Source organism: Alexandromys fortis, unplaced genomic scaffold, assembly GCF_014885135.2.
Source record: "Alexandromys fortis isolate MF-2015 unplaced genomic scaffold, M_Fortis_MF-2015_v1.1 scaffold_71, whole genome shotgun sequence".
Taxonomy (NCBI): domain Eukaryota; kingdom Metazoa; phylum Chordata; class Mammalia; order Rodentia; family Cricetidae; genus Alexandromys; species Alexandromys fortis.
This window is the reverse complement of record NW_026067954.1, coordinates 1,771,844-1,798,404: the sequence shown is the minus strand read 5'-3', so window position 1 is coordinate 1,798,404 and position 26,561 is coordinate 1,771,844. Positions and strand designations below refer to the sequence as shown.

General features: G+C 42.9%; 1 protein-coding gene across 4 annotated transcripts in view; it reads left to right on the top strand.

Moving 5' to 3' along the window:
• Positions 1 to 26,561, top strand: part of Me2 (malic enzyme 2) — a 41,742-nt gene that overhangs the window by 12,518 nt on the left and 2,663 nt on the right. Inside the window, exons 3-15 of one of the 4 annotated variants that reach the window (XM_050151712.1) lie at positions 1,521 to 1,654; positions 5,204 to 5,353; positions 7,171 to 7,246; positions 8,633 to 8,794; positions 9,054 to 9,157; positions 11,946 to 12,055; positions 12,153 to 12,250; positions 12,761 to 12,874; positions 15,486 to 15,600; positions 17,536 to 17,678; positions 20,271 to 20,373; positions 24,743 to 24,813; positions 25,608 to 25,754. In XM_050151712.1, the coding sequence (XP_050007669.1) occupies positions 1,521 to 1,654; positions 5,204 to 5,353; positions 7,171 to 7,246; positions 8,633 to 8,794; positions 9,054 to 9,157; positions 11,946 to 12,055; positions 12,153 to 12,250; positions 12,761 to 12,874; positions 15,486 to 15,600; positions 17,536 to 17,678; positions 20,271 to 20,373; positions 24,743 to 24,813; positions 25,608 to 25,739 (1,512 nt within the window). In that variant the 3' untranslated portion in view covers positions 25,740 to 25,754. Of the gene's footprint in view, positions 1 to 1,520; positions 1,655 to 2,940; positions 2,956 to 5,203; positions 5,354 to 7,170; positions 7,247 to 8,632; positions 8,795 to 9,053; positions 9,158 to 11,945; positions 12,056 to 12,152; positions 12,251 to 12,760; positions 12,875 to 15,485; positions 15,601 to 17,535; positions 17,679 to 20,270; positions 20,374 to 24,742; positions 24,814 to 25,607; positions 25,755 to 26,561 lie in introns of those variants that run through there. The other 3 variants (XM_050151710.1, XM_050151713.1, XM_050151711.1) reach the window with 3 other exon arrangements.

The window sequence follows — 26,561 nt, the reverse complement described above, 5'->3', positions numbered from 1 at the left end:
CTGGAGTTATAAGTGCTCTCAGAACCTGCCAGTTATCTTCTGGCGCTTTTAAGGCTTTTCTGGATGTTGTATTTTCCAAGTACCTCAGAGCTTTTCTATGTCTCACTCCTATGGACGCCTTATTCCCTAAGCCTTTTCCTAGCAGCTTTTTGTTCAGCCTGTTGTTTACTGTGGGTGTTATACAATGTTTCAAGCAGCTCTCTGAAGCTAAACTCAGCTGCTTTTCTAGGACTAATGTTCCCTGATCATTGTAAACCTTCAGAACTTTGCAGAACTAAGAAAAAAGTTGATTCTGAATATTTGGCCAGTGCTTTTACCTCTTACCTCTTTTATGGAGGGAAAAAAAATTCAGAAATCCATACTTAAGCATTTGTGCTGGGATCATTTTAGTATAATTTATCCCACAGCTAAAAACTGGAAATTAAATATGTTGACATAGATTAATTTTTAGCTTTATTTTGTTGATTTCATTTATACGTTACATGCATCTATATATAATTGTTGTACTATGAGAGGCAGGGCTGCGTCCCCAGCACCCCGGCCGCCTGCTAGCTTATGCCTCGAAATAATTACACGGACACTGTATTCTTTTAAACACTGCTTGGCCCATTAACTTTAGCCCTTACAGGCTAATTCTGATATCCCGATCAACCCATTTCTAATAAACTGTGTAGCACCGGACTTACCAGGAAAGATTCAGCTTGTCTGACCTGGCAACTTGCTTCATGGCGTCTCTGCCTCAGAGAGCAAAGCTATTGCGTCTGCCCCCTCTGAGCTCACTTCCTCTTCCTCCCAGCATTCTGTTCTGTTTATTCCACCCACCTATGTTCTAACCTATCAGGGCAAGCAGTTTCTTTATTTAATTAACCAATGACCTTCCTCCATCTATAATAGGAAGTTTTATGTGCATTTTCTAAGCATAAATAGGTTAACAGTGTGCTTTGATAGGCCACTCTGTTGTACACTGTATGGATGGACCATAAATTCCTCATAGTACAGATGATGAACTTCAGTTTGTAACAGCCAAGAGATCTAGGAGCACTGTTAGATCCGATCCCTGTTACACACCTCTGTGTTCTCTCTTTAGAGATATTTCTCTGGAATAGCTATGTTCAGGTCATAGTGCGTGATTAGAAGATGTGCGCATTAAGGTTTGTGAGTGCAGCAAGGTGTGGCAGCACACACCTTTAATCCTAGCACTAGGGAAGCCAGAGGCCTGCCAGGTCTATAGAGCAAGTTTCAGGACAGCCAGGGCCACACGGAAACCCTGCATCAAAAGAATAGGTGTGCTTTAGGCTGTCTTCCGTGCCCAGCAGCAGCCCCTCTAAGAGTAAGTAGCCCTTCCCACATAGTCAGCAATATGTGATTCATCAATCTTGAAACATTTCGAAGTTCCTGGAATGTGTATTTTACTTTTTAGAATTTTCACTTAATTTATATTTTAAAGGACGATGCTGTTGCTACTGCAGTTAGTACTAATTTTAATTCTTTATTTCTATTGTTTTTTTTTTTTTCTTTAGGGGATGGCGTTTACGTTACAAGAACGACAAATGCTTGGTCTTCAAGGACTTTTGCCTCCCAAAATAGAGACACAAGATATTCAAGCCTTACGATTCCATAGAAACTTGAAAAAAATGACTAGCCCTTTAGAAAAGTAAGAGTTGGTTGGGTGTTTAGTTTTTATGTTGGCAGTCATTTTTAGAATTACGGTGTGATTATTTATGGCATGAGAACACTCTCGATGATTGTGCCTTCTTCGCTCTAGGGCACACTTGCCAGTGCTCACTGTTGTAGAGTTTGGCAGTGAGGATGACTTGCAGTCACATTCCACATGTGATCAGAGCATTGGTCACGGAGGTGCCGTCTAATTTGCTCACATTCTATCCCATGCTTTCGCTGCTCTCTCACTTTGTGTGTGACATTCTGCTGCTAGATTTGGAAGTGCAAGAATCCAGGGGAGCCCTTTCATGCTGGTAGAAACTGTAGGCCCTTGCAGTTGCATGGAATATCAAATATTGAGGGAGCTAACTGGCTTTTATAAGTATGTTGCATGTGCTGATAGCTAGCCTGCTCCCATGATAGCCCAGGGACCAACCCAGGAACATACAGCCTGCCTTCTAGGAGTTTAGCAGCCAATAGCTGTGCTGTACTGTGACTGTGCTCTGTCTGCTTCGGTGTGTGTTGTGGTAGAAAAATTGTACATGGGGGGTCTATTCTGAGAGCATCTAGCTCAGCTTAGGGAATCAGATAAAACTTCCTCTCTGGGCTGAAATTTAAAGCAGGTTGCAACTAATGAGTTGCAACAGAATGAGGAAGGAAGTTCTCACAGGGAGTAGTCTGAGTTCAGGACTGGATGTCCGTTGGGGTAAATAGAAACACAGCTGACCTGTGGAAGCAGTTTAGGTGATGCGATGGGAAAGAAAGATAGTTGTATTGGGAAGTGAGTGGGTGGGAAGTGAGTGGGTGGGAAGAAAGTGTAATCTGCTCTGAAGAAGTTCTGAAGAGGGGAAGAAAGCCTTTGAGCCATAAAGTGGAACTCTGGTTTAAGAATTCTTGCTTGGGGAACAAGTTGAGTGTGTTCATAGTTAACAGAGCAGACTCAGGAGAAACCGCTACAGCAGGGTTCCAGAGGAAGGCCTAGGGTCCAGTGCAGAGGTGGAAGACTTGATCCAGAGGGCCATAATAATACAGATGTTGGTAAGGGTAGGTGTGCTAGTGATGGCTCTGGACTCATGCCTGATGACTTGGGTTTTGTTTATGAAACAGGATTTGAGTGTCCTGGGTAAAATATAGAAGGGCTAAGGTTAGACAGAGAACGCCTGTTCAGCTAGGAAGAGGTACTCAGTTATGAAGTGAAGCCCCTCAAAGTTAGATGGGCAAAAAGAGCAACCCTGGCATTGTGGTGACACAGAAGAGGAGCAGGTTCATAACTTGAAGACTAGCCTGGGCTACATGGTAAGACCCTGTCTAAGCACAGCAAATGTATGAGAGCCTGTGTATGAGCCTTGTGGGATGGTCTCGTTGGTAGTGCTGTTCTACACGGACAGTGTTAGTTTCTGCAGAGAAGGAGAGGTGTAGCATCGGTTCAGGATTGGGGGCATTGGTCTAGGCTTCTCACGTTGAAGTTAAGTCCAGCCTGTTTGTCTGCAGTTGACTGTCGGATTGGTGAGGGACATACACACTTTGGTTGGGTATTGCAGTGGTAGAGATGTGTGTACCCATGACTTGGCAAATGGTGTTAGTTAGGGAAGAGGATAGAGTTGTGATCAGTGTGGAATTCAGGGCATTTGTCACCCCTGTGTTTTGAGAGACCTAGGTGAGACTGAGATCAGTGTGAGACAAACAGAAGTGACCAAAGCAAAATGAAGATGGAGTGATGGGGCCGAGGAGCTCCCTGTGCACATGAGGGGTCACCTGTTTCTTAACACGCTTGTCGTCTCTTGCCATTTTATGGCCCGATTGCTTTTGATTATTTCCCTAGTGAGGAGAAATCATCTCTTTAATTTCTACCAATTGATGTCATTTCTATCCCTGTAGCTATATAGAAAATACAGTCTGTTCATAGTTTTCTTACATATTCACCAAATAAAATATAGAAATAGAGAAGTCTCAGCCTAAGATGGAGCTCTAATAAACCATTTTTTACAGTGAAACTATTATAAGGTGAAGGTGTGTTTAGTACATCCAACCTACCAAATACCATAGCAGTCCATTTCAGAGCAAATTACTGAGCTTTGATTGTATGTCTGCCTGGAAGCTGTGGCTCACTGTAACAGCCCAGCTTGAGAGTATTTGCATGTAATCTCCACATATACCCTCCCTTTTACAGATGATCACTCCCTTAACAGTGCAAAAGCAATGTGAAGTTGAATACAGAAGAAATGATAGGGTATAGCTGTTGGAGGAGGCCATTTGTTCATTTCCCAGACTCTCAAAGTAATCACACAGAAATCTGTATTAATTGCAATACTAGTTGGGCAATAGTGTAAGTGTATTTCTAGCTAGCTCTTATATCTTAAATTAACCCATTTAGATTATTTTATATTTTACCACAAGGTTTGTGGCCTACCGGCAAGGTTCCAGCCAACAACTTGCATCTTCCTCCTCTGGTGGCTTCATGGCGTCTCACTGACTCCGTCTAATTTTCTCCCAGCATTTGGTTTAGTTTTCCCGCATAGCTCTAGTCTGTCCTATCATAGTCAAAGCAGCTTCTTTATTCATTAACCAATAAAAGCAACACATATACAGAACTTCCCACAGCATATAGTGGGGGCAGAACACAGAAAAGCCGAGTATATGTGTACACTCGGAGGGGAATGGCCTCAGCTACAGTGGGAGGCCTGAGTAAGGAACTGTCCCTAGCAGATAGTGAAATGGGCCATCAGGTGCATCCTGTCTGAGCAGATGAAGTAAGTCAGGACAGAGGAAATGAGGCCAGAAAGTACATGGGGGTTTGCGCCTTACTTTATTGGCATTTAGGATCCATTTAAGGACAATTAGAAATGGTCCCAGATAATGTGTTTTAAAAGAATGGGTTGGAGCAAGAAAGGAAAATTGTATGAAGACTGGTTAGTGATTTAGACTGGATGTGGGGAGGAGAAGTGGACATATTTGAAGGATGCTTGTAGGTGTTCACGTTGGGCCTCGGTGATCTACTAGATTGTCTCAGAGAAAGAAAGCAGAAGTTAAGAATGGCCTGTAGTTTGAACCTTGTTTTCTTGGTGTTGTTTCTCTTCTTGTACCTCATAATGCTTAAAACTCACTGGATTATAAACTCTTCAGCATTGGTGGCTTCTTTGTCCCTGGACTTGAGAGCAGTGCTTGGGGCCATCAGTGTTTGGTGAGCATTTGGATGCCTACCACTTCCTTCAGCTTCTTCTTTACATGCGGGTGTCCTGTTGATCCCTTAGCATTTCCAGGCCTTTGTTCAAAGGATTAGCTATTGTTTCTCTTGTTATCATCTCCCACTTAAGTACATCTGTGTTTGGCTATAAGGTGTGTGTGTGTGTGTGTGTATGTGTGTGTGTGTGTGAGAGAGAGAGAGAGAGAGAGAGAGAGAGAGAAATGTATGTATGCATGTATGTATGCATGTATGTATGTATGTATGTATGTATGTGAAGGGCCCTGTTTTAGACATTTGAAAAATCAAAAGTTTTTCAGTGTGATGCAAGCTAACTCAAACATTTGGTGTGCTTAATTTCAGATACATCTATATAATGGGCATACAAGAAAGAAATGAGAAACTGTTTTATAGAATACTGCAAGATGATATTGAAAGTCTGATGCCAATTGTATATACACCAACAGTTGGTCTTGCCTGCTCCCAGTATGGGCACATTTTTAGAAGACCTAAGTAAGGCTTGTTTTTACATACAAATATATAATTGATTATTGTATAAGAAAGTATCATTCTGTAACATCTAATTAGATTTCTGTGTGTTACTATGGTCTTATCCCCGTCAGGTTTCTCACCTCACAAAATCCTAATTTGTATTAAAAGCCTAACTGATATTAATACAAGCTCAGCGTGTTCATATCTTTTGTCCTTGTAGAACTAGCTAGCCCCGAATAATTGTTGCCATTATTAGAGGAGCTGTGTAGTCACTGTGCCTCTCTCCCCCGCCCCAGACCATAATTACTATTAAGGCTGTTTGCAGATTGCCAGGTTGGGGTTGGCGTCCTCACTTACCAGCTTTAATTTCTGATACCCGTCTTCCCTTTAAAATGAAAAATTAGCTGTGATGAATTTTAATTTCAGACCATTCTACCACCATCAAACATTTTAGTAGGAAGAGTCAGTCCCTCTATGGGCCATTGCCTCAAGTCCTTGAGTGAGCACATGGTGCCTGTCAGCTAATGGGGAAAGAACCTGTTAAGACTTGCTGAGAGGAAACTGATGTGCTGGATCCGTCTGAGACTATTTTTATTTGAGTTTTTCTGTCCCTTCTGATCCATTGTTTACCTTAATCCTTGTCCCGTCCCCCCAGCTCACATACTGATATCCCTGTAGGCATTTAGACCAGGAATCAGAGCATCTCTCAGCCACTCCCCCCACCCTGCATCTAGTCTGAAGGCTTCTCTCAGACTTGAGTCTATAAGAAGCACCTGTTGAATTATTTAAAAGGTTGAACTCTCTCTCTCTCTCTCCACAAGCTTCTGATGAGGAAGAAGATCTGGCAGCCTGAACTTAGCGAGCACCCTCTGTGCTTATGTGACAGAAATTCCCTGGCAGACTGAAGCATGATTAATAAAAACTCAAAGACAGAAATTGGGGTTCAATCTGAAGATCAGAAAAGAATAGCGGCCAGCCCCTGGCTTTTACCTCAACCTCATTTCAAAGGCAATCCTGCCTCCAGGAATCTCAGAATGAGACTGACTGAGAGCTGTCTCCTCCCATTTTATAATCCTCTCTAGGGCTGGGATTAAAGGCGTGCACCCCTGGGGTTAAAGGCATGCACCACCCAGTTTCTGTGACAACTAGTGTGGCTACTGGGATTAAAGGTGTGTATCACCACTACCTGGTCTGTAAGGCTGACCAGTGGGGTTGTTTTACTCTCTCATCTTAAGGCAAGCTTTATTTACTAAAATACAAATGAAATGTCACTACTGCAGACACTGAAAAGTGCAGTTTAATCTAACCTGTATGGTGCTTTTACCAAAGTATCTAAAACATTTCTAGGAGATAACCTAGTGGTTGGTCACATGTGTGGTTTCTTATTAGAAGAATGTTTCTCAGCTCAGGTTAAAGGAGAAAAGGTTGGAAAGTGTACTGCCTAGACAGACCTCACCCCGTGTCAGCTAGGTCATAAAAGCTCCTCTGTGCTTGTCATGTGCATCATAGGTGAGAACTCACGGAGACGTCACAGCAGAGGGCGGGGCTTTTCCATGCTGCTGTATCATTAATTCATTGTAGCCTATGTAGGAATTTTTACTTTATGTTTCACTTTGATGGTTGGACCATGCAATATGGACATGTTTCATTTCGGCAAAAGGATCACATCAGTTAACTTTGTTCAGTTATTCTATAAGCAACATAATTATCGTTTGAAAGAGTTGGAATGTTCGCAATAAATCAGCGCTTGGAAATTAAACCATATCTCGGTGCTCTATTAAAATGTCTTTATCCCATGGACAAAGCGTAGAAAACTGTCATGTGTTTTCCTATTGCAGGGGGTTGTTTATTTCAATCTCAGACAGAGGTCATGTCAGATCGATTGTGGATAACTGGCCAGAAAACCACGTTAAGGTACTAAGAGCACACCCTCCTTCTCACAATGTCTTCTCTTCCTTGTAAGTTAACTCTAGATTGCCAACAACTTCCCCTTGTCGCTCTGAGTTGTTTACACACATGTACGTGCAGATGTCTGCTCTGTGTCTGAAGAGGTGCTGGTCATAACCGTCCTGAGATGGGGCACTGAGACAGTGCTTGGCTCTGAGTGAGACATTGGCACCAGTTAAGAGTGAGCTTGGTCATAGCTTTAGTTTCTTGGTAGAGAAAGCGAATGCTCACCCAAGTGTGGTGGTGCAGACCTGTAATCCTGTAATCCCCACACTAGAAGGAAAAGGCAGGCAGACCCATGAGAGCTTGGCTCAGAAAAGGGAAGGCAACAGCATAGGAACATCGGCTCTGGGAGAGGGGCAGTTGTGTTCTCTCTCTGTGTATCTCTCTGTCTATCTGTCTGTCTGTCCGTCCGTCCGTCTCTTTTGACTAAGGTAGATTTAGATCCTTGGCAAATACTGCACTGTCAAAAGAATTTTAAAATGTAGCAAATACGAGCCATGGTCAGTGTAACTCTTTCATGAAGCAGATTGGACAGCTTCTTTAAAGACCTATGGGTAGCACTGTGCTTGTCACTGAGGTCATCTCGCTGCCTTCATTGTGAATGTCTCCTTTACCAGAGTAAACGCTGACGAATCGTGAGTTCATCCTTGCACAGTCTCTGCACTTTCAAGGTGAAAGTAGAAGAACTGGATCATCCTTTACTACATAGGGAATTCTAGGCCAGCTTGTGCTAAATTTGACACTGCCTCCCCCTCCCCCATCCTTCCAAAATCATTAGTTCAGATAATTTAGGAAAAATTCGGTAAAATAACTAAATTTACAATATCATCCTATACACTTACATGTAGGTATCCGTATATATGTGATTTACATTCATAATATATGTATTTATATATATATTATATACTTTTTCAAATCTAGATTGTTTTCTCCTTTACTTTGCAAAGGCTTTTCTTGAGATTGCCCTAGGCTGATAGATCATGCTGTTTATTTTTTAAACTTTTTATTTTGGTAATCTTGGACTTTAATTTGCTTTTCCCATGTTTCAGTCTATGGAAAAAATACTATATTTATGCAAAGAATACTTGATCCCTCTGTCCCCTCATTCTGGTCCCAGGACAAAGTCAGATGGGAAGCGTGTCTAGGAACTCTCCTCTAATCCCTCATAACAGGCGGAAGTCCTAGCTCAACCTGCTCCATGGGGTCAGGTTTGGAATTAGATGGAAAGGATTCTGCTTCTGCAGTGAGAGTGGAATAGAGCAGAAAGAGCCCACCCTCTCTGGGGATGAACTTCTTCCGTGCCCCACTTTGGCAGCTTCTGATGCACTTTTTGTTTTATTTCTAACAAAGGCTGTCGTGGTGACTGACGGAGAGAGAATTCTGGGTCTTGGAGATCTGGGTGTCTATGGGATGGGGATCCCCGTTGGGAAGCTTTGTTTGTACACAGCATGTGCAGGAATACAGCCCGAGAAATGCCTGCCTGTGTGTATCGACGTGGGAACTGATAACAAAGTGAGTAGCACCCCCGTCCATTCTCCCCTGTTCTAAAAGAAACAAAAAACACTACAGCTATCTTTGAAGATGGTTTGTTGAAGGGGTGAGATCCTGTCATTTTAGGTGTTAGTCTTTGTCTTAAACTTGACTTTTAATATTTATATAAATAAGAGTAGATCAAGTCTATTAAGTTTCTTAAATGATTAAAGTTTTATATGCTTAATGTAAATAAATATTATAATAAAAGACTATTTTTAATCTTCACTTTCTTATATAGGCACTATTAAAAGATCCCTTTTATATGGGCTTGTATCAGAAACGAGATCGTTCCCAGCTGTATGACGACCTGATTGATGAGTTTATGAAGGCGATTACTGACAGGTATCCTACGAAACTGGTGGATATTAAAGAACCTCTTATTGCAGGGTGGGGGGCACCATTCTGCTTTTTCCTTTTATGTCCTGGGAGCTTGTAAGGGAAGGGTTAAGTTATGGGAACTCTTTCATGCCCACTGACATGTTCTGGCACAGATGGGACCTCTGTTCTGCATTGCTGGCTGGGATTACCTGACATCTGGAAGGAAGTCTGTCTGCTTCTGCCTCTCCTAAGCTCTCATAGCGCGTGCTTCCTCCCTCAGCCTTCCATGGCCGGGCTCATTCCCACCCTCCGCCAGAGCCCTCCTTCAGCTTTGACATCTTATTTGGGCTCGGTTGTGGAGTTCTTTTGTTTCTGGGTGTGTGCATATGTGTTTTTGTGTGCATATGGAGGTCAGAGGTCACCTTTGAGGAGTCTCTCGTTTACCTTTCTGTGGGCTAAACTCAGGTTGCAGGCCGATTAGCAAGCACTACACCTGAATGGATCCTCTGTTCACACATATACTTGTGGACGGCTGTCCTGGGAATGAGTTCAGGGCTTCACAACATACTAGACAAGCACTGTGTGACCGAGCTAGACTCTCAGTTCTTGCATACAGTAAATTGTGTCCTCCATACATGTGACTCACGAAGCCACCTGTGTGGCCCTGCACACCAAACTGCTGGGGGACCCTGTCTTGAAAATTCTGTCACTGCATCCTGTTCTACCTCAGATTGAACTCTTTCCCTTTGCAAACAGCCTGCCTTCCCTATTCCTAACTGCTAACGATGGCAGTAACGTTCACCCCATTGCCAGACCTTTAATCTTGATGCCGTTTGTGGCTCTCCTCCATCAGCCAGCCCTTCCGTCAGATCATGCTCAGATTCAGCATGCCTCATTAGTGTGTCTCTTGTTGCCCCAGCCTTCTTTCGCCTTGCCTGGATTCCTCTAAATCCTTCTCCGGCAGGTTTCTCTCTAGTTCATGCCCATCGAACATTAGGATTAATCTTGTAAAAATGTGTATTGCCTTACATATTTTGTTGCTGAAAATTTCTCAGTGTTTTTCTATTACCACAACTTAAAACCCAAATTCTTCATCTTTGTGGTCTAGCGTATTCTCTCTCTCTCCCTCCTTCCCTCCCTCCCTCTCTCCCTCTCTCCCTCCTTCCTTCTCTCTCTCTCTCTCTCTCTCTCTCTCTCTCTCTCTCTCTCTCTCTCTCTCTCTCTCTCTCTCTACTGGTGCATGTACCATGGCAACCGTGTGTGGAGATCAGAAGACAGCTTTTGGTGTCTGTCTTTACCCTCAGCCATGAAACAGGGTCTCTTGTTTTTCTACTACACAGTCTCTCATATGGCTCCCTTTTTATGCTGTGGCCAGTTCACAGACTCCCAGAGACCCTCCTGCCTCTGCTTTCTGCCTCCCTGTAAAGTATTGGATTATTTATGCTCACTCTGAGTCCAACTCTTTTGAGGGTTCTTGGTATTTGAACTCAGGACCTCACACTTGCTGGGCAAGCACTTTTACCCATGGAGCCATCTTCCAAACTCTAGCTAAGCATTTAAAATAACTGGCACATGGAGATACTCGGATTCCTTCCAAGAGGCAAAGATGATGACAGACTTAGAGCTGAACTGCTTATCGGCCCACATCCTGCCCTCTGTTCCTTCCTCCTTCACTTTCCTTCCTTGTACAATGACGTGCGACAGTGTCTTCTTAGACTTCCAGACGGCCTTGACACTGGGCTGCCTGATACTTTCCAGTTTATTCTAGTTTTCCGTGGCATCTGTTTCATGATTCCTGGGTTTTTGTGGACTCCTAGCGGCTGCTGTCTTTCTCACGTCCCCACACTCAAGCATGCCGCACACCTCTGGTAGGTTACCTTTGCTAGACAGAGGCCTTTGTGAGTTCTTCCTCCTCCAGAGCCTTCAGGGATTCAACATGAGCCAGCTTCTTCTCGTTCTGCAGTGTGAACCCTGAAACATGTACCCTGGCCATTGAAAATTCAGGGTCACCAGAATGTACCTTGTTTAACTTTTCTTATTAGTTATTTCTGAGATGAAGACCCAGTGCAGCTCCCTTTCCAGTCTTTTCTGCCTTTTTCTTTCCTTGGTTAATTTGTTTGAGTCTGTCTTCTTGTGTTTTCTAGACTGGCCTTAAACCTGTGATCTCCCTGCCTTAGCTTCTCTGGTGCAGGATATGCGTGTATCTTGCATGGCCTTCCCTTCTTTTTTTTTTTAAATATTTATTTATTTATTTTTATGCATATAATATTCTGTCTGCATGTCTGCACGCCAGAAGAGGGCACCAGACCTCATTACAGATGGTTGTGAGCCACCATGTGGTTGCTGGGAATTGAACTCAGGACCTTTGGAAGAGCAGGCAGTGCTCTTAACCTCTGAGCCATCTCTCCAGCCCAGCCTTCCCTTCTTAACTCCTGTTCACCAAAATGAACTCGCCTGACCACACTGTCCCAGTGCTTACTTAGTGTACCTTCCTGTGCTGTCAGTCATTGCTATTTAAGGGGCTCATCCATTTCAAAGGTCACGGGGTCACTTAGTGCCCCTATGCACTGGACACCCTCCTGGGGCTTGGTCAGTATTTACACAGGGAATGGCCATAGGCCCGTTTGTGCCTCCGTGTTCATTAAGTAAAGGATGCCTGCAATTTGGCTCTAGGCTTTCACAAACTCTGAAAGTCATGGCCTTGGGCTAGTATACTCTCTTCTTTCAGATACTAATAGTAGAACTAGTAAGCAGGAAGTCTATCTAATCGTGGTGCTTTTAACACAATTATCAAAGGGTTTACTGTTTCTAGATATGGACGGAACACACTCATCCAGTTTGAAGACTTTGGGAATCATAATGCCTTCAGGTTTTTAAGAAAATATCGAGAAAAATACTGTACTTTCAATGACGACATTCAAGGTAAATCAAAAATGAAATGATTTTTCCTCCTACTTTTTAAGTGTTTATAATATGTCTTTTGTTTGTTTCATTGTAAAAATCATGGGTTTTCCCACAGGGACGGCTGCAGTTGCTTTGTCGGGTCTTCTCGCGACCCAAAAAGTTATTAATAAACCAGTCTCAGAACACAAAATCTTATTTCTTGGAGCAGGAGAGGTAAGTTTTTAAAGCTTTTATAATTTAAAACCAGTACTCTGTTTCCTTCTGTAAAGTGAGACTGACCAGAGGTGGTGGCGCACACCTTTAATCCCCTTGCACTTGGGAGGCAGAGGCAGGTGGATCTCTGAGTTTGAGGCCAGCCTGGTCTACAGAGTGTGTTCCAGGAGAGAGAGAGAGAGAGAGAGAGAGAGAGAGAGAGAGAGAGAGAGAGAGAGAGAGAGAGAGAGAGAGAGAGAGAGAGAGAGAGAGAGAGAGACGGTCTCAAGGAAAACAGGAAAGTAAGACAGCATGTTGGCGCTTACTGATGGTCACAGCAATCACAGTGAGTTTAGAGCTTACAGAAATAGTGTGAATCATGATCTCTCAGAAGTCATTTGTTCAGAGAGACTTGGGATTTCTAAGGGAAGGTAGCGCAGATACTGCCAATAATGTGATCCCTACATACAGAGCAGCTAAGCGTCACCTCATTCTCCATGCTTGACTTTTAAACATGTGCTTCCCGGACAGGCCGCCCTTGGAATTGCAAACCTTATAGTCATGTCTATGGTGGAAAGTGGCCTCTCAGAAGAGGAGGCACGGAGGAAGGTCTGGATGTTCGACAAGAACGGCTTACTAGTTAAGGTAAGGATGCAGAACTTGGAGGACCAACAGGGCATCTGACTGGGGTGTTGTCTTGCATCTCACTACTTACTGCAGTGTGCAGGAGCTAGCCTCTGCTGTGTTGTCCACAGATACTGTCCCATCTGCTGTCTGCCGTGGTTTCATTTTTGTGGCTGTAATAAAATAACCCCGATGAAAAGCAACATAGGGGAGCGTTGGCTGACAGCTGCAGGTTAGAATCCATTACTGTGAGGAAGTCAAGGCAGAAACGTCAAGTGTCACAGCCACAGTTGAGAGCAGAGAATAAACGCATGCATGCTTGCTTGCTGTCAGCTAGCTTCTCTTACCCTGCACTGTCAAAGCCCAGCCCATGACATGGACTCATCCACACTCAGGGTAGCTTTCCGTCCTTCTTCGAGGCAGTCCGGACAATCCATGCAGACACACACACACCCTTAACACACATCTAACTCCTGCCAGGCATGTCCAAAGGCCAACTAGGTCTTTATACTCTTCACTTAGACTCTTCTCGAGCAATTCTGGGTTGCTGTGTGAAGTTGGCAGTTCCAGCTAACCGGACACTGTCTTCTATAAATACTCTTATTTCATACTTAAATTATAATCTGTCTGCTGGAACCAGACTTGCTCTCTCTTGCTGTGTTCTCAAGCTCTTAAGAGATGGAATAGTTACTATATCTGATTGTATTTGACTCTCCTAAACTGAAATATTTGTGGTGCTGGGGATTGATCCCAAGGCCTGAAGCATGCCAGGCGAGCATAAGCATTCTGTCACTGGACTACACCCCTAACACTAAAGCTCAGTTTTGAGTTGGGACCCGACATTCTGTTTAAACTATTAGCAATACATCTAATATTTGAGCAGAAACTGTTCTGTTGTAATGTCGTTTAAGTCATAATCCCCTGCGTCAGTTCATGTGTAGTAAGGGTTTTCCCCGTAGGTTAGCACCTCTGAGCCTGCTTGCCAGCATTCCTTCACATTGGGTACTGTTTTTAATCAGCTATAGATATCGTATGTCTTACATTGTGTGACATATTTTCATCTATTCAGTATGCAATACTACTATATTTTCCCATGTTTTCATCATGATCTAGTGGCAGGACAGTTCTTTCCCACTTACATGTGCTAAGCATGCTATCTTTACATACATTTACATGTATAGGACATGTGCATGGCTGTAGTCCTGGTCCTTTTTCCTTCACTGGTGTCAGTAACCAGGTATTAGGGTAACATTGTGCTGTTGTCCTTAGTCCTCTCAAAAATCCTGTCCCGTTTTCCTTATGAAATTTTATAATCATAGCAACGAATTTAAAATGATCACAGAGGGCTCAGCAGTTACGAGCATTTGCTGCTTTGAGAAGACTAATTTTTTTTAATGATCAAAGCTTTTGCTGCCAGGCGGTGTTGGTGCATGCTTTAATCCCAGCACTCGGGAGACAGAGGCAGGCGGATCTCTGTGAGTTCGAGGCCAGCATGGTCTACAAGGGCTAGTTCCAGGACAGGCAGGCTCCAAAGCCACAGAGAAACCCTGTCTCGAAAACAAAATGTAAAAAGAAATAAGATTTTGTTGTTTTTCAAAGCCATCAGTTTTAAAGAGATGGAGACAGAATCCATACTGAAGAGTGCTCCCTGAGTATACAGCTCAGACTCTGAATTATTTAACTGTGGTTACAAAGGGGCCTTAGCCGCAGTGTTTGCTGGTCCATGTAGAATGGATATTGTGAACACATTTTTACCTGGAGCGGAGTACATTTCTGCAGGTATACAGTTCAGTACTTCACTCTGTAGTACTGGTTTTCATCAAGGGACTGAGTCTAAAATGACCGTAGTGTTGGTAGTACAATGCTCCCTCCACACAGGAGAGACTCCATGCTCACCTGCACCCTCAAGCGTGTTTTGTTGTTGTTGTTTCGGTTTTGCTTTATAGAATGTATAAAGTAGCTTGACCTGTGGGTCTTGGGTTTTCAGTGTCTTCCAGCGATCCTAACCCTGTAATCCATGTGGCTGTGCTGTGGGTTCCCTGCTAAATGCCACCCTCCAGAACTGTCGATGTCAAGGCAGTGAAGCCTGTACTCTGGGCTCTTAAACTTTGCTACTTGGAGATGGCTGGGCAGGGCTTAAGCTATGTAGTGAATGAGACCAGCCAAAGCTAGGCCATACAAGACCCTGTCTTAAAGGGGGAGTGGAGCCTGGGAGTTTGCCCCAGCATTTGAGTAGTATGTTCAAAGCCCGGGTTCTGTTCCTACTGCCAAAAGTAAACTCTTGGTGTGGTTATTCATAGATTTGATAGGCTGTGGTGTCCCCTTTTGGTGGGCAAATTTGCAATATTTGCTATATTGCTATATTACATTTCTGAAATACTAAAGGTTCTTCATTGTGAATATTGAATTTAAAAAGACTTCACAGACGGAATGAGGTTTAGAGAGACAGCAAAGCTTATGTTTTAATGTAATTTGTTGGTCTGTGTTTTTGGACTCTGTGAAGTTAACATTAGAAAATAAAGGTTGAAGAGAAAAATAAATAGAAATGATAAAATTTATCTAATTGATAGCTCATGTCCAGATTATCTTTAATATGCACTTACTGATAATTGTATTTTATCTTTTGATTCAGGGGCGGGCTGCTAGCATAGATAGTAACCAGGAACCGTTTGCTCACTGTGTCCCTGGGAACATACCTGGAACTTTTGAAGATGCAGTAAATGAACTTAAGCCTTCAGTTATAATTGGTAAGTGAAGCTGTTAATAAATAATCCTGTTACTTAGCTGCCTGCCATAACTGTCACGTAAGATTGCTAAAGTAAGTCGATGTATTTTACTTTGTTTTTAACATATGCAGGTGGTCTCTTAGTGGGTTAGGGGACTGGTGTCAAGGCCCACTGGACAAACCCAAACCTGCTGCACCTACATCCCCTATGTTAAGAGATGCAGGACTTGTTCATAACTTGTACACACCCCACTTAAACCGTGTAAATGCCGTGTAAGAGCTCTTCAGCTGTATGGTGAGACACAGAGGTCTGCACATGCTCAGTACACGCTCAGTCTATTTCCTTCGGGCATTTCCAGCCTACAGTGAAAACGTACCTTAATTGAATCTGTGTATGCAGAACCCTGCACATAAAAAAGGCTAACTCAAAGTAATATTTTTGGTGACTGTGCATAAAAATTTTATTTTACTTTATTATTTTCATTTGAGACAGGGTTTCACTGTGTAGCTTTGACTGTCTGGGAACTCACTCTAGACCATGCTGGCCTTGAACTCACAGAGATCCACCTACCTCTACCTCCCAAGTATTGGGATTAAAGGCTTGTGCTACTACTGCCCAGGGCATAAAAATTTTAAGGGACAGAAGCTCAGGTTAGCCACATTGATGCACACCTGTACTATCAACATTCTACAGAGACTAAGGCAAGATTATGAGTTCAGGGCCAATTTAGGCTGCATATTGAAACACCTAAAAATCTGGAAAGGGGGCCAGCAAGGTGACTCAGCAGGTAAAGGCTTGCTACACACCCCTTAGTGTGTGTTGAGCCCCCAGGATCTATATAGTAGGAGAGGACCATGGCCTGCAGATTGTCCATGGCACGGTGCCCCCTCAATACACATTAATAGACACAAAATAGATAAATGTAATTTTAAATTTACATTTTAACTTCAACTGAAAACAAAGCCGAAGCTGTTTTACTCTCCTGTAGGCTGACTTTGAACACATGGGCTGCAGTGATTGTCTTGCCTGAGCCTCCCAAGGCACTGGGACTGCATGTCTGGCCCTTTATAGTGTTTTACTTTCAGAGTTGTTGCTGACTGTGAATGCAGCCTTAAAAGGCCAAGGTCATTTGACAGCCTGTACCAGGAAAATCCAGTGCAGAGTGGACATTTCATTGGCAACAAAGTAAAACTTTGCAGGTGTTTTGTGAGGCTCATGTAGCTGACTCTGTGCTGACACAGCCGGGAATCCTCAGCACAGACACAGGCTGTTCCCTGTATAGCTGTAGGTTGGAGTTCACAATCCTGTATTTTACTAGTTTTCATTTAGGAACTCTGTTTAATGTTGAAAAGTAAAACCTTCACAACGAGTTCCTGCACTCAGAAAAGTATGTCTGTGCTCTTTTATTAATAAGAACCCTCATTATTTTTTAGCTTGAGAAGAAATATTAAAAGGTTCTCTACTTCACTTCTCTCAAAACCCAATATGGAAACCAGAATGTATCCACTCATTGTTTCTCTCTAGAGCAGTGGTTCTCAACCTGTGGGCCATGACCCCTGAAGCCGAAACTATGCCCACTGAATGACGTGGCATTTCCCTAGGCCCTGGCAGCTGCTGTCTGGCCTCTGACGGTCTGTGTCTGGGCCCTCGGTGGAGTAGACTCTCAGAGCACGGTCTCCTGTGCTGTCGGAATGGAGGACACAGTCATACGTGTAACAGTTTTTCCTAGAGCTCACTATGAATGCCAAAGAATAAATATTTAAGTGAAAATTTCAGCCAGCATTTCGTTGTTTTTTTCATATCTGAAACTGTCCCCGTAGTATTCTCTCATCATTATACAGAATCTATCTTTGTACTGATACCTGCGGTTTTGTTACAGTAAATGTGCTATAGAAACTTAGCAGGGACCGGTTTGTTATGCTTGTGCTGATGGTTCTTTTCCTTTCTTTATTGCAGGAGTGGCAGGTGCTGGCCGGCTTTTTACTCCTGGCGTAATCACGGCCATGGCCTCTATCAATGAAAGGCCTATAATATTTGCATTAAGTAATCCCACAGCACAGGCTGAGTGCACAGCTGAAGAAGCATATATACTCACAGAGGTATTGTCAATGAAAAGCACACAAGTTGCTTATGTGTTTCATTAGCTTATTAGTTATACATTTGTACACGTGTGGTTCATCAGTATTTAAGTGGCAATTGCAGTGGGTCACCAAGTCTGACATCAGTTCTGAGAGCAGTGACGTCATAACTCCGCCTACCACTCGCTCGCCCACCTGCAGCAGTGCCTCTTGTACTTCTGGATATTCTGAAACCAAATATGCTGCTTTTTCCTTGATTTTTTTTTATTCTTTTTATACAGAAACTATCCATTTTGATTTGTATTCATTTAAAGTTTTTTGCCTTATAGCCATCTTCTACCTGTCTGCTTTTATCTGGGATCATGCTCCTCCTCCCAGAAGAACTTTTGAAGGGTATCTTCACCCCACATGGAGTTAACACTTGGTAGTTGCTGCATCTCAGCACTTTAAAAACAGGTTTTTTTCTGTTTTTATTTTGTTATTTTCTGAATTGTTTTTGACAATTTTGCTCTGGGTTTGAATATGGACCCCAGGGTATGGTTTTCTTTTTTACTGGGGCTGGCTTTTACTTTTCTGTAAACTCATGGCTGTCTGGACTGGGTTTCTTCCTTTCACCCAGACTGATAGTGAGTCTGTACTTTGGGGCCTTTGTCACTGTTGCTTTTACTGTGTGTCAGTTACAGCGTATGTATGTATGTATGTATGTATGTGTGTATGTATGTATGTGTGTAAGTATGTATGTGTATGTGTGTACATGTGTGGTATGTATGTATTTATACATGTATGTAGTGGGCTTCCCCCTAGTGTTCTGTGGGATGGTGTTTTAATCTCCACTGTGTAATCACTTCTTCCACTCTTGTAGATCAACGTGACGCCAGGAAGTAGAGCTTTTGTTTTGTTTTTCTTTTTGTCCTGTCTTATGAACCTATAGCCTTGCGGATGTGTATGTTTAGGTCAGCAAGCTACTACTATGCTGTATTCCTCGGCCCTAGGAGTGCACTTTATAGTTCTCTGTGCCTTGATATGCCAAATTCTTACTTAATTTCTTCAGTATATGGCTGTTCATGAATATAATTGTTAGGTTACAGTTGGTTTTTCGTTTGTTTTTTTTGTTTTTTTTTGGTGGTGGTGGGTGGTGGTGTTTTTCAAGACAGGCTTTTCTGTGTTGCCTTGGCTGTTGTGGAATTTTCACTGTAGACCAGGCTGGCCTTGAACTCATAGAAACCACCTGCTTCTCCCTCCTGAGTGCTGAGATTAAAGGCTTGTACCACCACTACCTGGCTTGGTTATATACTTAAGAATAAAGATTGTAATACGTCTTCATCATTCTCATTGCTAATAACTCACTGGTGATTTTGTTTCTTTCATATCTCCCCAGATGATTTTAAAGATCTTAAATATCAATTGTAAGCAGCATATCTGTTGGAAATAGAATCTTTACAAAATAATGATACAGGGGTGCTGGTTAAGATGGCTCAGTGGGTGAAGGCTTTGCTACTGGCCCTGACCACCTGAGTTCGGTGTCCAGACCACAGGTGGAAGAAGAGAACTGACTCCCACGAGTGTTCCTCTGGCCTCTCTGTGTGAGCCCAGGCAGGGGCTTGCACACCCCTTGAGTAAACAAATAAATGTTCCATATTATAAATAGTACTGTACCATCTCAAAAATTTAAAAACATAATTATTTGTGTTTATATGTATGGGCACACACATGCCACGTTGTGTGTGTTGGTCAGAGGACAGCTTGGTGGTCAGTTTTCAGTATCATGCGGGTCCTGGGGATCATCTAGTCTCAGGCGGTCAGGGCCATCTCACTGGCCCTCAGTTGTTATCTTAATACTTACTTTATCCTCTGGCATCTTTCAGCTTTCTACTGAATATCTTATCCCTTTGTGATTTTTGTTTCTTTTTGCTATTTTTTAAAAGCAACTTCTGGCTTATGTAGCTCAGGCTTGAAACTTAATATCCCAGTGCCTGGATTACAGGACTGTACAGCCACATCTAACTGATGAAGTTTCTGTCTTTGCGTTTAATTTCTTGAATTTTTAAATTATAGTTAAAGTTTCTGATTGTAACAAAATCTCCCTTTCTATAAATTCACTTATATTAGCCCTTCTCCCCCTTGGTAACTAGTTTTTAATTCTCTTGTAAGCTTAGCTGTTTGCTTGTGTATCTGATGCTGGGTAGCATGGATGACAGGCTGTAACGGTCACTTGAGGTTTGAGACACCTTTACCTCTCCGCTAGTGGCTGTTAGGCTGGGCTTCATGACCATAATCACTGGCACAGTCAGGTCTAGGTCTCCATCCCGACCTCACTCCTTCCTGGGCCCTGAGGTGTTTGCTTAGAGCCTCTGTCTTTGTGCCCCCTGATGTGGTGCATTGTCCCCAGAGCTGCTCAGGAGCTCAGCCACAGCTCCGCTGTTGAGTTTATTTGCCTATATGCTATGTACAAAACAAGTCTCGTTCTAATTAAAGAATTTAGGTTAAAGGATTATATTATGTAGTAAATGATTTCTTGTTTCCAGGTAATTTAGTATTAACTGTAAGACTTAATCTTTCATGAATTTGCCTGAATAAGTGGCCAGAAAAATTGAGATTATTTCATCTTAACAGGGCAGGTGTTTGTTTGCCAGTGGCAGCCCGTTTGAGCCAGTGCAGCTCCAGGATGGACGAGTCTTCACCCCGGGCCAAGGAAACAATGCGTATATTTTCCCAGGTAAATGCTCTCATGACTGATGTTATAGATACATCGTTAATTTCATAAAACAAATTTCAGGGAGCTGGCTAATAGCACTGACTGCTTTTTCAGAGAACCCTAGTTCAGTTCCCAGCACCCATATAGAAACTCAAGGTTATTTGTAGCTCCAACTCCGGGGTTCTGATGGCCTTACCCGACTTTTGCCAGCATTGCTTGAAAGTGGTGCAGAGACATACATGCAGGCAAAATATTCAGACACATGAAATAATGATGATGATGATGATGATATGATGATAATAAACATTTTCATGGGATTCTTTAGAATTTAAGGTTGACATAACCAATAGTGTTCACAGAAATATGATATTTACCAGGAAACAAGGAATTCAGTAATTCTAACTTGCTGTTTTCTGTGATTCCTGCAGTTAGACTTTATGACAGAGATGATGTAGTACATGTGTCCGGAAAGCACAGAGGAGCAGAGGTTACTGTGTTCAACTCTGTTGGTACTTTCAGCACACTCTGATTGTTGGGTTTGTCCTTTTTCTGGTGGATACAATCAAGTGTTTCTCTTTAGTGTGGTTCTCCTAAACCCTCTGTAGATGTGAACTTCCTCTGCAAGCCATCGGCAATACCGCACACATAAAATAAAAATAAGTGTTTAAGAAAAGACAGATAAAGATAGTAAGTAGACAGCCTTCAAAGATCAGAAGCCAATAATGTATTGACTGACAGATAAGATGTGAGATTCTGGGTCAAGATTAAAGAGAAGAGAGCTTGGTGAGGTGGCCAGAATTCGTAGCCCCCTTAGCACTAGAAACCCTTCCTGATCAGGAAATAAACAACCAAGGGATAAGTTGTGCTTGTCCTTGAGTGTTGTTATATCTTCAGCAATTACAACTCCGCAGTTATTGCTTCTGTGACTGCAGCCTGGCAGGAATTCTGTCCTAAGCTCCAGCTCTGTCACTGCCGTTAAAGGTAGATGTTACTAAATCTCTATCGTTCTATTTATAAATAAATTAGAGATTCAAAGGCTGGAGTGAAAACCTGGGAACTCAGAGAGGCTGAGTATCAACTAACTAAACCCCTGTCCTTGCTGGCATATCCAGAAGACCTGTGCACAAGAAAAGGCTGCACCACTCCAAATCCTTCCCTGTTACTTCCTGTGTGTCTCTGATGCTCTGTGATTACTTCCTGTCAACTATTGATAATGCAGACTTGGAGTTTACAGTGTGATCGGCTATCCCCCAACACTAGAGAAAGGACAGTAATGACATCTTGTCCAGGTATGGCTCCTCCCCTACTGAATGGCCACCCACACTGGGCTGAAACCCTACATACAGGACTGCCCCTGGGAGTCGACTGTGGTTTATAACCGTGGGTGGCCTAGAAGGCTTCAGCCTTTGCTTTGCACTGTCAGTGCCTGGCAGAAGCAAACAGATGTCTCTGAAAACACATCAGTCCTCAAGTTGTTTTTCTAAGGAAATGTACAAACACAGCTCTTGTTCAGAAGGAAAAAGGAGACCTGTGCAAATACCTGAAACACCAGCAGATGCCACAGGACAAGATGACATGTTTGGGCCCACAGGGAGACAAGTGCCAAACACAAACATGCATGTTATTTTATAGCAATAAAGGCAAAACTTCTGAATTTAGTCAAAATCATTCACTTCTCGAATTGAGTGACAGTAATAATCTAATGGATGAATGAAGATTAGACCAAAGCAGATAACTGGAGGGCACCGCAGAAGAAACTATAAATGAAGCAGGCTAAAGGGAAAATACGGAAAAGTAAGGACTAGGCCTTTGTCGTTATTAAACCCTGGAAGACAGTGAGAGTGGAATGAAGCCGAAGCAGCAGTACAGGCTGCATGGCTAAGGATGCCTTCCAGCACAGCTCTGGAGAGCCTCCGTGGGGTAGACAAGACATCCATATCTAAGACCCTCACTGTAAGGGGTCAGAAAGGCCCAAGAAAGAGAAATCGTGACAGCAGCCGGTGCAGCTGTGGGAGCAACATCTGGTTTCTCAGAATTGCCGAGGGCCAAGAGGAGAGGAGTGAGCTCTTCTTGTTGCTTGTTGGAAATACTTGCCAGCCTAGAATTCATTACACGGTGACAGTTTCTCACAAGAATTAGGGCAAATGGAGACATTGCAGTAGTACAGAGCACTCACTGCCTGCTTATTCGTATGAAATGAAAGGACAGAAAATCGTGTTCCTTAGACCAATGAGGAACTGTCCCAGGAGCTCAGAGATATAGGAAGAAGAAGAACAAAGCGTGCTGTGGACGGGCAGACAGACAACAGGACAGGGACGCAGTATTCCAGAAAATGTGTTGAGACACAGTGGACAACGATGCTTTTTCAGTTAAACAGACCTGACCTGTGGGAAGGGATTTCCCTTGTCTGTCAGGAAGATGAATTTTAAACTAATGGAAACTTGTGGCGAGAACACATGCTGTGAATTTGGGGATGGTCACCAGGATACTAGGAAACTTGCCATTTCCAGACAGGAAATAGTGGGGGATAAAATGCAACAGTTAAAGAACAGAACCAAAACACGCAAAAGCAGTGGGGAAAAAGGAATCATAGACAAATACAAGACAAAGCACTAGCTTTAGCCTCAGATGCTTAAATGTCTACATTACAGTGAGCTGGACCTCTAACGGAGGGAAGGGGGAGAGAAGGGTGTTCAACTTTGGGGCCTAGAGATGGCTCAGCAGTTAAGAGCACTGGCTGCTCTTCCAGAGTTATCTAAGAAAAGTCTCTCGTAAAAAATTTTTTTTAAAAAATGATTGCTGTCATAAGAGACCAAAGCAGTGTTTAAACAAAAACAGACATCTTGGAAGAAAACAGGTCTGTGGGGAAAGTTTTTGAAAGAACTATAAATATCCTCATAGAGAGACTTATTTCAAAACAAGATAGGATTTCAAATTAGAAAACAATAAATTCTTGAAAATAAGTTGATAGCAGAAAAATTACAGTAAAAAAAAGTTGAGGGAGCCCGTTTAAAATTAATTTGGAACAGGAGATAGCAAATAAAGAATAAAGTTAGGTGTCATCTCTAGAGGTACGAGTTCAGAAAATAGAAATTTCAGAACGAAAGGGGAAAAAAAAACCCAGGGTAGGGGTGGGGAGTGTGGCATCAAAGACAAACATTTCTCCAAGTGGAAAGGTGCGGGCTCAGAGGGGCTTACCAGTGAGTGTCAGACACAGTGGGTTTGGAAACATATCTAAGACACAGTTACAAAATCAGAATCAAAGATCTCCATGCTTCCAGAGATGAAAAGACAATGCCCAAACAGGCAGACCCTAGGCCAAAGCTGGAAGCCAGGAGATGCAGTGCTGTTTTCAAACCGAGCCCAGAGGAGTGAAAATAGGTAAACATACATATTTCAGTAATGTGGAGTTTCAACAACAACAAAAAAATGTATTTCCCATCAGCTGTTTCTCAGAACAACCGGGGGAAAATCTGTCCTGCTCGAAGAAAGAGTAACAAAAGACTAGGAAAGGGGGTTTTGTAAATGGACTCAAAGAAACACAGCCCTTAAATGATAGGGTGGACAATCAGCTGAGCTAAGAGGGCTGCTGCGAAGATTTGTGCAGAAAATAAATGGGATGCTAGAATACAAGATCGGACAACTAAAGAAGAGGTCCAAGGAGAAATAATGTTAATTACTAAAGATCACAGTAACGGGACAAACAGAACGGTAAACGTGGGGAAAGGGAAATTTATACCAAGAGGAAGTAGCCCCAGTATGACATGAACATGGCCGGTACTGAGCAACACTTATAAAATCACAGTGTAGACCAGACCCAGAGAGAGTAGCCTGGAAATAGGAGGGGGCAGGATGCTTGTGTTTGGTCCGGAGGAATCGCGGCTCTCTGATAGCCTGTTTTTAAAAAAGCTCAGGAATAGTGAGGTGATGAGCTGAAGGAGCTGGCAGCGGCTGGTCCTGTCGGGCCGAGGTGGCCTGGGCCTGCCTTGTCGTTTGCTGCCTTCCTTAAAGGTTAGAGTGCGCAGTTTTGTGTGACATTGGTGTTTCTTCTGGGCTTCTCCACCCAGTCCCCCAGCCCTCCTCCCCCGTGTGTCTGTGTTTCCCTGCCTTTCTTTTGCTTGCTCTCATTTTTTAGCACTAGGATTTGAGGTAGGCCCTGACTCAAACCTGTAAGTATTTGCTATGTTGATAAAGGGTAAAATAAAATTTGAGACGGTCACTTAATTCTAAGGTGATTTTGTTAACGAATAAGAAGTAGACATTAACAAAGATCATTTACTTTCGTTTTAGTTTGGTTTTGCTTTCTCTTGGACTGTTTCGGTTTAGGAATTGAACCCTTCATAATTTGAAAAGTGACCTTATTAAATCAACTACGTAATGTATATTCTAGGTGTGGCTTTAGCAGTTATTCTCTGTCAGACCCGGCACATCAGTGACAGTGTTTTCTTGGAAGCTGCAAAGGTAATGTTTAAATATTGCTGATGTATAAAGTATGGGTGATAGAGGTGAATGAATCTTAGAACCAGAGTGGATTAACTATCCTTATGAATGAAAAGGAAGTTAGCAATCCATTGCTTTTTATTTTTCTGCTTTTGTATTATGTTTACTTGCTAAAATCATAACTGTTCAAATGTCTGATTATAAGCTGTGAATCAGCTCATATTTATAATACTTGTGCCTGTGTCTCACATGGTCTGGCGTCTGAAGGTGATGCTGTGACAGCAGAGACAAAATGTAACTCCTCCGCATTCTTCATGGAGCACCACATTCGAGCGGGGATTCTGAAGACCTCGCATTAATGCTCGTGCTGATGTCTTTTCTTCCTAGCCGTTACTGCGTGCAGCTTTGTGTGCAGAAGCAGAGTATACCATGAAGTCTTTAGATCTGGTTATTTATTGGTTGCTTAGTGGTGAACAGAGTTGTTTCGGTTCTGTTGTATTTGAATGGGGCTTTCTGACTTTAATTTTTAAGACAGGCTCTCACTGTGTAGTCCTGGCTAGCCTAGAACTCACAGTGTAGACAAGGCTGGCCTCTAACTCACAGGTCACTTGCTTCTGCCTCTGGGTGCTGAGATTAGTGTGTCCCACCATGCACAGCTGTGATGAGCGGTTTTAATTTCTACATTGGTTTAGTGTAATCTTGCAAGAAATAAAAATTCTATTTGTCTATAATATTTTGGTTTTCCAATGTTTTTTTTTTTCATTTTACTAGATTCTTCTGTTTAAACAAAAATATGATACTGGTTTTTCTTTCAGGCACTGACAAGTCAGTTGACCGATGCAGAGTTAGCCCAAGGGAGGCTGTACCCATCACTTGCTAACATCCAGGAAGTTTCTGTTAACATCGCTATTAAAGTAAGTCATCTGTCCATCTTACATAAACTCTAATGACATTTTCTTTCCAAGTCATACAAGTGCATAAGTTCCTAATATTTAGAAGGAGGTTTTATGTGATCCATGTTCTGATGTTTTTGTTTAAGAAGAGGTGCTGTAGCCTCATCTGCTGTGTCCAGTATGACAGTGAAGGAGACCGCTATGAGTTACTGTAAGACTGAGCCCAGGCTGGTTGCACCCCTGGGAAGGAAGGGAATCTGCTGCCACTTCCGAGATTGACTTTCCTTTTTAAGAGAAAAAAAATCAGGAAAATATGCATGGCTTTGTAGCCACAGGAGCCTGCAACCCCTGACCATCTCCTCATAGCCCAGTGGCCAGAGAGTTCTGTATCGGGTCTGGGCTATTGCGTGTTCCCCAGTTTGCCGCCAGTTTGCCTGCATCCGTGCACGACCAGCTGGGGCTCTTAGCTAAAGGCTGACTTTTAGTCACTTTGTCAGCAGGATGTGTGGGTGCCAGTGTGAACTCCTCTGCCCGGGCCTTGTAGCTCAGGGTAAAGCATAAGCTTACATTCCCTTTGGCAGCACCCCGCACGCTGTTCCCTGCACTCTAGAAACCGTCCCACTTTCCCTTAGGGTTTTAGCTGCCCGTTTGTTACCTGTACTCTAAGACAGCGTCCCACCTTCCCTTCAAGAGTTTTGTTCCGGGCTGGAGAGATGGCTCAGTGGTTAAGAGCACTGACTGCTCTTCCAGAGGTCCTGAGTTCAATTCCCAGCAACCACATGGTGGCTCACAGCCATCTATAATGAGACCTGGCGCCCCCTTCTGGCTTGCGGGCACACATGGAAGGAATGCTGTACACATAATAAATAAATAAAT